This window comes from Psittacula echo, assembly GCF_963264785.1.
Source record: "Psittacula echo genome assembly, chromosome: 3".
Classification (NCBI taxonomy): domain Eukaryota; kingdom Metazoa; phylum Chordata; class Aves; order Psittaciformes; family Psittacidae; genus Psittacula; species Psittacula echo.
The window spans coordinates 127497707-127511320 of record NC_137736.1 but is presented as its reverse complement, the minus strand read 5'-3'; the positions used below and the strand labels follow the sequence as shown (position 1 = coordinate 127511320).

General features: G+C 66.0%; 2 protein-coding genes across 13 annotated transcripts in view; one reads left to right on the top strand and one right to left on the bottom strand.

Annotated features, from left to right (window-relative positions):
- Positions 1-2427, bottom strand: part of STIM1 (stromal interaction molecule 1) — a 65568-nt gene extending 63141 nt beyond the window's left edge. For 11 of the 12 annotated variants that reach the window (XR_013956379.1, XR_013956380.1, XR_013956381.1 and 8 more), the window contains exons 1-2: positions 2296-2427; positions 1728-1975 (exon numbers count right to left, since the gene is read on the bottom strand). Coding sequence is in view for 7 of the 12 variants with exons in the window: in XM_080612555.1 (XP_080468681.1) it covers positions 1728-1836 (109 nt within the window). In the remaining 5 variants the exon portion in view is untranslated. The other variant, XR_013956383.1, reaches the window with a different exon arrangement.
- Positions 2428-4594: 2167 nt separating this feature from the next.
- On the top strand, positions 4595-13362 carry RHOG (ras homolog family member G). The gene is made up of 2 exons (XM_080612879.1): positions 4595-4732; positions 11576-13362. The coding sequence occupies exon 2, from the start codon at positions 11604-11606 to the stop codon at positions 12177-12179; it is 576 nt and encodes a 191-aa protein (XP_080469005.1). The 5' UTR covers positions 4595-4732; positions 11576-11603; the 3' UTR covers positions 12180-13362.
- The last annotated feature ends 252 nt before the right edge of the window (positions 13363-13614 follow it).

Below are 13614 nucleotides of genomic sequence, written 5' to 3'. Positions count from 1 at the left end.
CAGAAGCATCTTCTGCAGGAGCAGCCCAACCGCAGCGCGTGTTGTTAGAGATCAGGGCTCGGGGCTGCTCCCTGCTCTGCCTCTGCTCAGAGAGGAGCAAGTCAGCAGCTGAATCACCAGGGCTGCCACACTTCTGCAGGGCCTCCAAAAATAACTCCGCTGGAAATTCCTTGGAGGCATAAACCTTGCTTCAGAAGGACTGCAGAGATCCAGTTTCCTTAATGGAGCGGACGGGATGTGAACTGGCCTCAGGATTTAGGATCACAAAGGAAGAATCTACAAAGCAACTTCTCACAGAGCAGCGTGCACGAGGGCAGCGGGGAGGGAAGGAACCCCTCAAGTGAGCCACACAAAGCACCACGTCGCCGGGATGAAACAATCTGCCCTGCCAGGAATCAGACACCGCGTTCCCGATCGTTCTCCTGATACCACGTTCCAGGACTTGCCCTGTTCTCACCAACCAGCTCCACACACGAAGCCAAACTCCTGCTTAGCAACGGCGCTGCGGCCACTTTCATCCTGCACCTTCCACTGTAACCAAAGCCTTCCACCAGCTCCAGTCCCCAGCCCTGCTCACACACCATCACCCTGCACCCCTGCAGCACCCAGGGGCTGGAGACGCTCACCACCTGCTGCCACCACCCCAAACCAGCACATTATCCCCCGTGGAAGCCTGTGCCTGGATCCGGAGTGAATCCAGGGTGTGGATGGCGGTGGTGGAAGCATGAAGCCACCCCGCTGCTGACAGCTCGGCTCACTGAGCAGAGTCGTGCCTTGCCCTGGCAGTGCTTTAGAGGGAGTGCTCCCGGTCAGAGCACACACAGTGCTCCATGTCCTCACCTGCAGTGCTCACAGCACACCCTCACCGGATCCTGTGTCAGCACACAAGCACTGGTGCTGTGCACTGAACGGGCAGGGAGCTCAGGATTTGTCTCAACACCAACGGTTAAAGCAGGTTTGAGGGAGCAGGCTCCCAGCTCTGACCTCAGGCCCCGGCACAAGGACACGCAGCAGCACCCGTGCCCACGCTGCAGCCCCCAGTCCCCAGCCCTTCACCGAGGCTGGCTCTGCTCTACCGGCAGGGTGCCACTAAAGCCCGGCTCCGGAGCGGGAATTTCTCCCAAACCCGGCGGGGCTTGGCCTTCTCCTTCCTTTTTTTGTGGGGATTTTGGGGTGGAGGGCAGCGAACAAGGGAAAGCTGGGTCCTGGCTACCGCTCCTCAAGGCGGGAGGTGGGGAAGGCTCAGCGCAAGGTGCGGGCAGGAGCCTGGAGCGGGCCAGGGCTGCCGAAGCCTCGGGGTCTCGCGGCCCAGCCCGCCTGGGCACGTCCTTACCCGAGAGGTAACGGCCGAGCCCCGATGCAAAGCGCGCCGCAAAGCGCCTCATGCGGGACCGGCCGGAGCCCGGGGGCACAAACAAACGGGGTTATTTTGGGAGCTCCGACCCTTGTCCCCAGCGCTGCGGGTTTGTGAACCCGGCCTCAGCAACCGGGAAACCGGGGAACTCAACCGGGCTTGGAGCAAGCTGCTCCAGGGAAAGGCGTCCCTGCCCGCTGCACGGGTTGGAGCTGCAGGAGCTTTAAGCTCCCTTCAACCCTGCCCATGGAACGGAGCAGCAGCGCGGCCCAGCCGACCCCCCCCATGGCACCGGGTGATGCAGGACTCCCGGTGCCCCGGGAGAGAAGGAGGGAGGGAGGGAGGGACGGGGGGGAGCCGGGCCGGGCCTCACCTGCAATGGCGCTCTCGTCCAGGTGGGAGCCGGGGGGCCGCTCCCCGCGGCCCTGCTGCAGGAGGAGGCCGCACAGCACCCACAGGGCCACTCCCGACCGTACATCCATTTCCGCGTCGGCCTCGCCGCTTCCCCCGCCGCTGTCAGCTCCTCCTCGGCATCGGCCCCGCCGCCGGGCCCGGCCGCTCCGCTCACCTCGGCTCCGCCGCTCCGCACACCCGGGCTGGGCGCTCCGCGGCCGGCAGCAGCTGAAGGACCGAGCGTTATTCCCGGTGTTCCCGCCCGGGCGCCGCTTCCCGCTGCCCCGGCACGGACAGAGACACCGCCGCCGGCCCGGCGAGAGATACCGGATCCGGACTGCCCCCCCCACCCCGCAGTGGTCTCTCCCGGCAGAGGCTTCCCCCCCGCCCCCCGCAGCAGTGGTCTCTCCCAGGAGAGCCCTGCTCCCCCTCCCCAGCAGTGGTCTCTTCCCGGGACAACCCTGTCCCGCTCACCCGCAGCAGTGCTCTCAACCGAGACACCCCGGCCCCCTCCCCGGTAACCGCTCCCGGTCCGCTCCTTCCCGCACCTTCCTCCTCAGAGGCGGTTCCTCCCGGGACACCCCCCGGACTCCCCTCGCCGCGCTGCCTCAAGGGACAGCCCCGCAGTCCGTCCCCCCCCGCCCCACGCAGCGGTGGTCTCGTCCAGGCGCGCGCCCCGCTGCGCACCGGGCCTTGGCACCGCCGCCGCGCGCTCGGTGACAGGAGGCGGAGCCAATCGCTGCCGGGAGAGACCCCCGGCGGGGCGGGGCCGCCCCCGCCGCTCGGCCAATCAGGGTCGGGCAGCTGGCCACGCCCCGCCGCTTCCTTCCCCCTCCTCCTCATCCGCCTCCGCCGGGCTCCCCGCGCCCGCCGCTGGGCCGCAGCGACCTCTGGTGGGCGCAGGGGAAAGCGCAGGCTGCGGGCGCGCTGCCGGCGCGGCGGGGGAGCTGAGGAAGGGGCGGCTGCGAGGGATGCCTGGATGGGGCGGGAGCCGCTTCCAGCCCCGGGGGAGGCTTCGCAGAGCACCCCGGCACGTCAGAGGAGCCCGGGTCATCAGCGCACCCTCACACATCGGAGCACTCTGCAAGGTCAGAGCACCCCGGCTTGGCAGAGCACCCCAGCACATCAGAGCACCCCAGCTCAGTGGAGCACCCCAGCTCGTTACAGCATCCTGGCTCATCAAAGGACCCCAACACATCAGAGCACCCCAGCTCATCAGAGCATCCTGGTTCATCAGAGTACCCCGGGTTACTAGAGCATCCCAGCACATCGGAGCATCCCAGCTCAGTGGAGCACGCCAGATCAGTGGAGCTTCCCGGCTCACTAGAGCGCCCCAGCTCATCAGAGCACACCAACACATCAAAACACCACAGCTCATCGGAGCACGCCGGTTTATTAGAGCACCCAAGCTCAGCTGAGCATCCTAGCTCATTAGAGCATCCCAAAACATTCTGACCATCCCAAAACATCGCAGCACCCCAGCTCATCAGAGCTCCCCGAGTCATCAGAGCATTCCAGCTCGTTAGAGCATCCTAGTTCATCAGAATACCCTGACACATCAGAGCACCCCAGCTCATCGGGACAGACCCGTTTTGATGCCCGGGCCTGGGCTGCCACATTCTGACACCCCCGAGAACTGCAGCACTCTGCCAGGGTCACATGCTCCTGGTGGCATCGCCACTGGCCACCATTGGCCCGGTGGCATCAGCACCACTGGGGCACAGAAAGGTCAGGGACGGAGGGTTCACGTGTCCTCCCTCGGCCCCGGAGTTGACAGTGGAGCTCCCTGCAGGGACCGGATCTGGCCCCAGAATAGCTCCATGGCTGCTGGTCCGGAAGCACAATCCCGTCCGGCTTCAGCCCCGCTGCCCCGAGAGGTGTCACTGCTGTCCCCAAGCGGGCGTTATCAGCCCCAGGACGCGAGATGGGGGTACTGGTATCCATGGGGACCGCCAGCCATGGAGGGTGCCCGGTGTGGAAACCAGGGCTGGCAACGGAGGGGATCGGGAAGTGCCCGGAGCCACAGGCAGCTGCCAGGCTCATTTCCAGGCAGAGTGGACCCGTCCCATGAGTTCCTCTGTGCTGGAGGAGGGTGACATCCCTCGTGAGGGCAGGAGGTCCCTGTGGCTCTGGCACACCGGGATGAGGGTTCCTGATGAGCCCACTAGCTTCCATCCCGGGACCACCGCATCTCTCCCATGAGACCCTCCTGCCCTAGGGCAGGGAACTGAGGACTGTCATGGGCTGTGGGTGCTGCCCTGGGGGCTGTTGGTGGGACCTGGCCCTTACGGGAGCCCTCATCCTGCGGTACCCAGCCCTTACAAGACCCCCCCCTTGGTATCCTGGCTCTGGTGGGGACCCTCACAGCACCTGGGTCCCCCTGGCCCTGACCCAGCAGGACAAGACCATGCTCTGGGGGCTGCTTCCCCCCCGGTTCTGCTCCCTCCTCTCCCATCCATCACCCCATCCCCACACAGACCCCAGGGCAGGGGCTGCCACTTCCTCGTCTGCTGTTCCGCTGTGCCCGACGGCCGGGTGCCCCCCCTTTCCCCCTCCTTCTCCCGCTACAGCACCCCCACCCCTGCAGCGCCGTTCCCCCGTCCTCATCCCCATCCCCATCCTGGCCCCGTTCCCATCCCCATCCCGGACCCCCCGTAGGAGCAGCCTTGGGGCGGGGGCTCCTCTCCCTGAGGCTGCAGGCCCCTGCTCGGGGGTCCCGGGCGGGCACAGCGGCGGCACCGGGAGCCCCCACCCGCGCTGCTGCCGCGCGGGAGAGGGGCGATGCCCGGGAGCGCCCCGCGGGAAGGGCCCGGCCCCGGCCCCGGCGGAGGAAGGAAGCGGCAGCGGGCGGGGGCCGGGGGGAAGTTTCTCCGCGGGACCGCCCGGGGCGGCGGGAGGCGGCCGCTGACTTCCTCCAGCTCCTCCTCCTCCTCCTGCTGCCGCCGCCGCTCCGGCCCCGCGCCCGCCGCCGCGCCATGCCCCGGGGTGAGTGCGAGACCGGGACCGGGCAGGGATGGGGGAGCCGGGGCCGGGGGGTCCAGGTCGGGGCGCGGGAAGAGCCGCCCGTCGGGGCCAGGAAGGGGGCATCGGGACCGGAGCCCGCGCGGCGGAGGGTGGGGGGTAGCGGGGGTCTGGGGTGCCCGTAGCGGGGACAGAACCGGGCCGGGCTGACCCCTTCCGCGGGGCTGCTGCATCCATCGCTCTGCACCCACTGCATCCACCGGCACTGCACCCACTGCAACTGCAGCCACTGCGCTGAGCCCCCACACGCTGCCCCGGGAGCTGCCCTCCCGCCGTGATGCGGTCACTGCCCGCACTGCACGAGCTGCCCACTCCCATCGCGCTCACTGCATGGACGGAAGGGCAGGCACTGCGCGCTGAGCCGGGCGCTGCACCGCCTGCGCTGCACGCCAGAGGGCGCTGCACGGCACCCACTGCTCCCCTTGCGCTGTGCCCCGGTGCTGCACCCTCTGCGCTGCTCCCCCTGCGCTGCCGGCACCCGCTGCACTGCACCCCCTGCACCCGCTGCACTGCTTCCCCTGCACTGCCGGCCCCCGCTGCACTGCAACCCCTGCACCTGCTGCACTGCGCCCCCTGCACTTCCAGCACCCGCTGCACTGCACCCCCTGCGCTGCACCCCCTGCACCCGTTGCACTGCTCACTGCAACCTGTGCACTGCTCCCCCTGCACTATACCCCCCTGAACTGCACCCATTGCCCCCCATGCGCTGCCCACTGCACCCGCTACCCAGCCGGCACTCACTGCAACACCCAGTGCACGCACTGCCAGTTCTGCACTTCACACTGCACCCGCTGAGAGGTACAACCCTGCACACTGCACACACTGCATGTACCGCACCCCCCACTCATGGCCTCACGCTGCACACAGCTTACAACACACCAGTTACAACACACGGGGCACGTCACGCAATGCTCATTGCAACACTGCACACACTGCACCACGCACGTCACTCACACATGCTGTCACACGCTGTCACATGCTGTCACATACGTGCTGTGGCACGTGTTCAGCAGCCACCACGCTGCAGTGCTCACAGCACCGTGTCCATCACACACCGCAGTGCACTGTGGGTGTCTCTGTCCCATGTGGCTGTGGTGGGTGCTGGTTTTGGGGCCACCTCTCAGTGTATCCCGCTGCTGAGCAGGGGCACCCTTGGGTCCCCAAGTGCCAGGGGGAGATGATCCATGGTGCGTGCATGGGCCTGGTCCTACTGTGCTCGCTCCTTTCTGCTCAGTGGAGCTGAAGCACCAGAGGTGGCACATGGGGATGTCACCCAGCAGGGGGGCTGGTGCTGGGATCACAGGTGCAGGTAGATGGGAGCATCCAGTGGGGTGTTTCTGGTGATGCCGCAGGTGCCTGAGCCCAGCACATCTCGAGGTGCTGGCCCATGGGGGTAGGTCTGGTGTGTGCCCTGTGTGGGGCTTTGACTTGACCGTAGCGTTGAGAGGTGCCAAACTGTCCCCATGCTGGTGTGCTCTGCCCTGGGTCTTGTCTGTGCCTCTGCTGGTGGTGTGAGCAGTGATGGGCTCACTTGCTGTGGAGTGTGGCGTGGCCCCATCCATCCGTTCATCCATCCATCCATCCATCCATCCATCCATCCATTCATCCATTCATCCATCTTCCACCCATCCATCCACCCATCCATCTTCCATCCATTCATCCATCTTCCATCCATCCATCCATCTATCCCTCCCTCCATCCATCCATCCATCCCTCCATCCATCCATCCCTCCGCCATCCCTCTGTCCATCTCTCCATTCACACATCCACCCACCCCTCTGTCCATCCCATTCCCCATGCTGGGCTGGGGGCTCTGGCCCTGGCTCAGGGGCTGCTCCTGGAGCCAGCTCCAGCCCCTGGTGCGGTGCTGTGCACCGTGGCCGTGCTGAGGGTCAGAGCAGGACCCGCAGCGGAGCTCCCAGCCCCGGAGGAGGGAAATCAAATGAGGAAATTGCTCCGGACGGGGCTGAGCTGGGACAGAGGAAAAGGAACCCCTGGGCTCAGGGGGAGGTTACAGCTGCGGGGCCTGGGGCTGAGCCGGGGGCACCGGGGCTGAGCGGGGGGTACCGGTGTTACCAGTGCAGCGCAGCACAGAGCAGGGACCCCATCTCAGCACCAGGCAGAGCCCCCCACCCGCTCCCACCGGATACCGGTGCCAGCTCCCGCCGGTGCTGATGCTGCCGCGCTCAGCCCCAAGCAGCTCCGCTCAGTATTTATGGAGCTGAGGAGATTCCTCTGCCTGCACTGGGGCTGCTCCCACTGAGCAGGATGGACCCGGCTGCACAGCACGGCTGGGGCTGGGCAGGGCTGCCTGTCCATGGGGGGCACCGTGTGTCTGTCCATGGGGGGCACCGTGTGTCTGTCCATGGGGGCACCGTGTGTCTGTCCATGGGGGACACCGTGTGTCTGTCCATGGGGGGCACCGTGTGTCTGTCCATGGGGACACCGTGTGTCTGTCCATGGGGACACCGTGTGTCTGTCCATGGGGGCACCGTGTGTCTGTCCATGGGGGGCACCGTGTGTCTGTCCGTGGGGGGCACCGTGTGTCTGTCCATGGGGGCACCGTGTGTCTGTCCATGGGGGGCACCGTGTGTCTGTCCATGGGGGCACCGTGTGTCTGTCCATGGGGGGCACCGTGTGTCTGTCCATGGGGACACCGTGTGTCTGTCCATGGGGGCACCGTGTGTCTGTCCATGGGGGCACCGTGTGTCTGTCCGTGGGGGGCACCGTGTGTCTGTCCATGGGGGCACCGTGTGTCTGTCCGTGGGGGGCACCGTGTGTCTGTCCATGGGGACACCGTGTGTCTGTCCATGGGGGGCACCGTGTGTCTGTCCATGGGGACACCGTGTGTCTGTCCATGGGGGGCACCGTGTGTCTGTCCGTGGGGACACCGTGTGTCTGTCCGTGGGGACACCGTGTGTCTGTCCGTGGGGACACCGTGTGTGTGTCCTGGTCAGGTCTGTCTGTCCGTGAGGGACACACCGGCTGTCCTTTGGAGGTCCATCTCCATGGTTTGGACCCACTGCCTGGCCTGTGAGCACGGGCAGCAACGTGCGGCACCCCACAGGGTGCAGGCTGTGGGGTGCAGGGTGCCAGGTGCAGTGTGGAGGGCTCAGGGCGCAGCGTGGGCTGTGCTGTGTGATGTGGGGGCCCTTGTGCACAGAGCGGGGTGCGGGCTCCCAGGGCACAGCTCATGGGCCCGGTTTGCTTCGTTGGGGTCAGGTTTGGGGTCCCTGGGGCCGGTGATGGGCGGGAGCTCAGGGAGCGGCTGCTCCGTCCCCCCCCGCGGAAACCCCCGGCGGGGATGCCCTGGCTTGGGCTCGGGCGCGTTTTGCTTCCCCTTTTCTGCTGCAGCGGGGACGAGGCCGTTTTCCCGTCCCAGGGCTGGTGATGGGGGGGGGGGTCAGAGTGAGTCACCCGCCCCCTCCCTGCACCCAAATCCCCCCAGCACCCAGCGCTCCCACTGGGGCTGGGCTCCGGGCAGCCCCCCCATGCTCTGGCTCTTCCTCCTCCTGTCCCCTCCCACGGGGCCAGGGAGCAGGGCTGGGGGGGGGCCGGCTCCTCCGGAGCCCCCCGGGGGCTGTGCCCCACACAGGATGTGCCCCTCGGCCCCACGAGGCGCCTGCGCCCAGGGGACAGAAGGGGTTAAGGGTGCTGCCGGCCATGGACTTTGAGGGAGAACAGAGCTGGCCTTGTGCAGGGCAGCGCAGGGATGGGCTGTGCTCACCCAGTGCCCGCAGTGCCCCCGGGCCAGCGCCGCCCATCCGGTGTCCATGGGCTGCAGCACCCTGCGGTGCCCCAGTGCTGGGATGTGGGGACCGGGGGTGGTGCCACCGTCCTGGCTGGGGGCTCCTGGTCCCCAATGGGCTCAGCTCCCACCTCCCCTCCTGTGGTCTTCGTGGTATCATGGAATGGTTCAGGTTGGGAGGGAGCTTAACGCTGCCCCGGGCAGGGACCCCTTCCACTGGAGCAGCTTGCTCCAAGCCCCTGTGTCCAACCTGGCCTTGAGCACTGCCAGGGATGGGGCAGCCACAGCTTCTCTGGGCACCCTGGGCCAGCGCCTCAGCACCCTCACAGGGAAGAGCTTCTGCCTTAAATCCAACCTGAACTTCCCCTGTTTCAGTTTGAATCCGTTACCCCTTGTCCTGTCACTGCAGTCAGTCCCTGATGAAGAGTCCCTCTCCAGCATCTTTATAGGCCCCCTTCAGACACTGGAAGCTGCTCTGAGGTCTCCACGCAGCTTCTCTTCTCCAGGCTCAACAGCCCCAATGTTCTCAGCCTGGCTCCATACAGGAGCTGCTCCAGCCCCTGATCATCCTCGTGGTCATGGAGGTCCCCTGCCCACTGACTCCTCCTTGCCTCCTGCCCGCAGCATCGATGCTGTCATAGGCACAAGTGTTTCCGTGTGCCCCATCCTCTTCCTCACCGCTGACTCAGCGTGGGCCTTTCCCAGGATGCAGGGTGCTCACTGGTTCCAGCTCATCCCAGGGTACCCACAGATAGGGTTTGAGCTCAGTGTGTTCCATTGTGGGACTCTGGTGGGGCCATGATGGGTGCTCAGGGGTTACCCAAGGAATGGGGAGCAGCAAGGGGGAGTCACCGCTTCATCCCCATCCCCACATCCCCCTGGAGCCAGTTCCTGCCCATCTCTTCTGCTGCCAACAGTGGCCTCAGGCTCCAGCAGCTCTTCCCATCCGTGTCCTTCCCCCGGGGATGTACAGACAGGGACAGGCTCTGGATGCATCTCCCAGCCATGGGGTGTCCCTGGGACCCCCTGACCTGAGTCTGGGCTGCCGCGGGACCCCCTGGATCCCACCTCAGCCCTGATCCCACTTGCTATGCTTCTGCTCCCACTGTCCTGCTCCCCTGATCCTGCTCCCATCACGCTGATCCAGCTCCTTTTCCCACTGACCCACTCTCATCCACTCTGCTTCTTCTGCCTTTGATCCTGCTCCCACTACCATGATCCTGCTCCTTTCCACATCGCTCTGCTCCTGCTCCTGTTTCTGCTGCGCCTGATCCTGCACCCATCGCCCTGACCCAGTTCCTTCTCCCGCTGTCCTGTTCCCTTTGCTCCTTCTCTCACTGCCCTGCTCCTGCTCCCACTGCCCCGCCCTGATCCCGTCCCCATCCCCTGCTTCTATCCCTGAGCTCCTGCTCCCACCCCTCTGCCCCAAGCCCCGCAGACCCCGGGGCGGTCCCGCTGCTGCCCCGGCCCCACCGCTGACCCCCGGCGCTCGGACATCCCGGGGCGGGTGCAGCCGGAGCGAGGGAGCCCTCGGGGCTCCGTTTGCGCGCGGAGCGGGAGGAAGCGGCGGCCGGAGGCCGGTGCCGGAGCGGGAGCCCCCGGGGCCCGGTGCGGGGCGGCCGCGGCTTCCTGCTGCGGGGGGCGGCTGCGGCCCCGGGCTCACCCCGCGATGGGAGCGCTGCTGCAAGGGGGACACCGGGTCCCGGCGCCGGGGCGGCTCCGGCAGCGTTGGGACCCCCCCGCTTGTCCCGGGGCCCGGGGCAGGGGCCAGGCGGAGCGGGGGTCACGGCGCACCCGGCCCCGCCGCGGCAGGAAGCGGTGTCAGGGCGGGAAGAGGAAGAGAAGAGGAAGAAGCCGCTTCCCCATCGGGGGCAGGGGCCGGGGCCCGGCTCCTTCCCCTTCCCCTGCCCAACCACCGCGTCCGGGGGCTCTGGGGACCCCAGCACCGTGCTCCGGGTCCAGGCGGCATCGGCGGCCCCTCCGCTCGCTCCCATCTTCAGCTCAGGAGCCGCTGCCCGCCGCGGTCCGGCTCCAGTGCGACAAATCCCGGTGGGCAGGGATCGGATCCCGGTAGGGACAGGGGCTGCCGGACCCACGGGTGGGCACCAGCCCAGCCTGGCCCTGTGCGGGGACACGCACCTCGGCTCAGCTCCAGCCTGCAGCAGGAAGGGGAGCAGGATGCGGCCCCTAATGGCAATTGCAGAGGGAACCTGAGGAAGGGAAACAGGGAAACGCTTCGGGCCCCGGGATAAACACAGCTGCTGGGGCGGATGTCACCCAGCTCCAGCCTGGCCACAGCACCCGGGGCCCAAACCTGCCCGCGGATGCTGCCCGTGTGCCCTCCATCCTGTACCTGCCATGTGCTGGGCTGGAGGCACAGAACCCCCCATGTCCTGGGCTGCACCCCCAGAGCGTGAGCAGCAGCTCAGGGAGGGGATCCTGCCCCTCTGCTGTGTGAAGGGGAGACCTGAGAGCAGCTCCAGTGCCTAAAGGGGCTGCAGGAAACCTGGAGAGGGGCTTGGGACAAGGGCCTGTAGGGACAGGCCAAGGGGAATGGCTTGAACCTGCCCGAGGGGAGACTGAGATGAGCTCTTAGGCAGAAGCTGTCCCCTGTGAGGGTGCTGAGGCGCTGGCCCAGGGTGCCCAGAGAAGCTGTGGCTGCCCCATCCCTGGCAGTGTTCAAGGCCAGGTTGGACACAGGGGCTTGGAGCAAGCTGCTCCAGTGGAAGGGGTCCCTGCCCGTGGCAGGGGTTGAAGCTGGAGGAGCTTTAAGTTCCCTTCAACCCAAACCATTCCTTGATTCTTTGTCACACGATGTTGCACGTGGCACAGGGCTCTACAGCACCCTGGCCCCCAGCCATGGTGACACACAAGTTTGGCCTAGGTTGGGGATGCGGTTCCTCATTGGGGGGTATCTGGTTTCTGCCTATTGCGGGGCTCTGGGATGGAGGGACCTGCCCCTCTGCACCCTGGATGGATGGGTGGGGGTCCGGGCAGAGGGGCTCTGGTGCCCTCAGCCCTGGCGTGTTCCCTGCCCTGACCCTCTCCTCTCCCCGCAGGCTGCTGAGGGCACACGGAGCCTCTGGGATGCAGAGCATCAAGTGCGTGGTGGTGGGCGATGGGGCGGTGGGCAAGACCTGCCTGCTCATCTGCTACACCACCAACGCCTTCCCCAAGGAGTACATCCCCACCGTGTTCGACAACTACAGCGCGCAGAACACGGTGGACGGCAGGACTATTAACTTAAACCTGTGGGACACGGCCGGCCAGGAGGAGTACGACCGCCTGCGGACGCTTTCCTACCCCCAGACCAACGTCTTCATCATCTGCTTCTCCATCGCCAGCCCACCCTCCTATGAGAACGTGAAGCACAAGTGGTACCCGGAGGTGTGCCACCACTGCCCCAGCGTGCCCATCCTCCTCGTCGGCACCAAGAAGGATCTGAGAAACAACCCCGAGACCATGAAGCGGCTCAAGGAGCAGAACCAGGCGCCCATCACCACCCAGCAGGGCATCAGCCTCTCCAAGCAGATCCGTGCCGTCAAGTACCTCGAGTGCTCGGCGCTCAACCAGGAGGGCATCAAGGATGTGTTCACCGAGGCGGTGAGGGCCGTGCTCAACCCGGCCCCGGCCAAGCCTAAGAAGCCCTGCGTCCTCTTGTGACTGCGAGACCCTGCCCACTCCGGTGCCCCCCCCGAGCTGCGCTGACCCCCCCGGGGCGGGGGCACCAGGGCCACTAGCCCGAATCCACCAGCTTTAATAATACAGACCTTGTTTGCACTAACTGGATCCTGCCCTGGGGGCAGTGGGGACCTCCAAACACCCCTGGCACCCCCAGCCCTGGCTCTCAGCATCCGCTTTTGGGTGGCATCTCTCCGGTCCCAGCATGGAGAAAGGGATGCTCAGGGTGGCTGAACCCCCCCTCCTGCCCCGAGCAACCCATGGGGACCTGCCACCCCATGGGGACCTGCCACCCCATTCCCTGCTCCGGAGGTGCCAGCCCCATGTTTGGCCATTGTGAAGCCCCAGTGGCTGCACTGGGGTCTCCCAGGTGGGTGTTTGGGGTGAGCCCAGCCCGGTGCCGCATCCCTGTGGAATCCCCTTGCTGCCGGGGGAGCGTGTTCCCGCATGGCCGGGGCTCCAGGACTTGCCTCTAACCAGTGCTCCCCGAGTTGCTTCTCCTTGAATAAAGCCCTGCCCAGGCTCCCGTGTCCTGTGCCTTCCCCACGCGCCTTCCCCTGCGTCTTTTCCATTGCCACTGAGGGTAACACATTCTGCTGCTGCCTCCTGCAGTCACAGAGCCATGGAACCAACTGGGCTGGAAAAGAGCTTCAGGAGCATCCAGTGCAACCATTGCCCCATGGCACTGAGGCCTCGTCTCCACGGGGTGTGAACCCTTGCAGGGACGGTGCCTGCAGCCCTGCCCTGGGCAGCCTGTTCCAATGCCTGAGCACCCTCTGGGGCAGGAATTGTTCCTCAGCTCCATCTAAACCTGCCCTGGTGCAGCTTGAGGCCGATTCCTCTTGTCCCATCCCTTGTTCCTTGGGAGCAGAGCCCAGCCCCTCCTGGCTCCATCCTCCTCTCAGGCACTTGTAGGGAGCCATCAGGTCCCCCCTGAGCCTTCTCTTCATTGTCCTGTCATGCTCCGGAGCTGCAGGCAGGGGTTGGAGCCCTGTGTCCTGGTGCCCATGGAGCTGGTGTGTGATGGGGGACCTGGGTCCTCTGCCTGAGTACTGAGGATGATGATGGTGGCAGCTCAATGGCAGCAGCTCAATGGTGGCAGCTCAATGGCAGCAGCTCAATGGCAGCAGCTCTATGGTGGCAGCTCAATGGTAGCAGCTCAATGGCAGCAGCTCTATGGGGGCAGCTCAATGGCAGCAGCTCTATGGCGGCAGCTCAATGGCAGCAGCTCTATGGCGGCAGCTCAATGGCAGCAGCTCAATGGCAGCAGCTCTATGGTGGCAGCTCAATGGCAGCAGCTCTATGACAGCAGCTCAATGGCAGCAGCTCAATGACAGCAGCTCAATGGCAGCAGCTCAATGGCAGCAGCTCAATGGCAGCAGCTCTATGACAGCAGCTCTATGGCAGCAGCTCTATG

Bases quoted from the DNA above. Each gene is read 5' to 3' on its own strand.
- RHOG (XM_080612879.1), top strand. From the start codon at position 11,604: ATGCAGAGCATCAAGTGCGTGGTGGTGGGCGATGGGGCGGTGGGCAAG.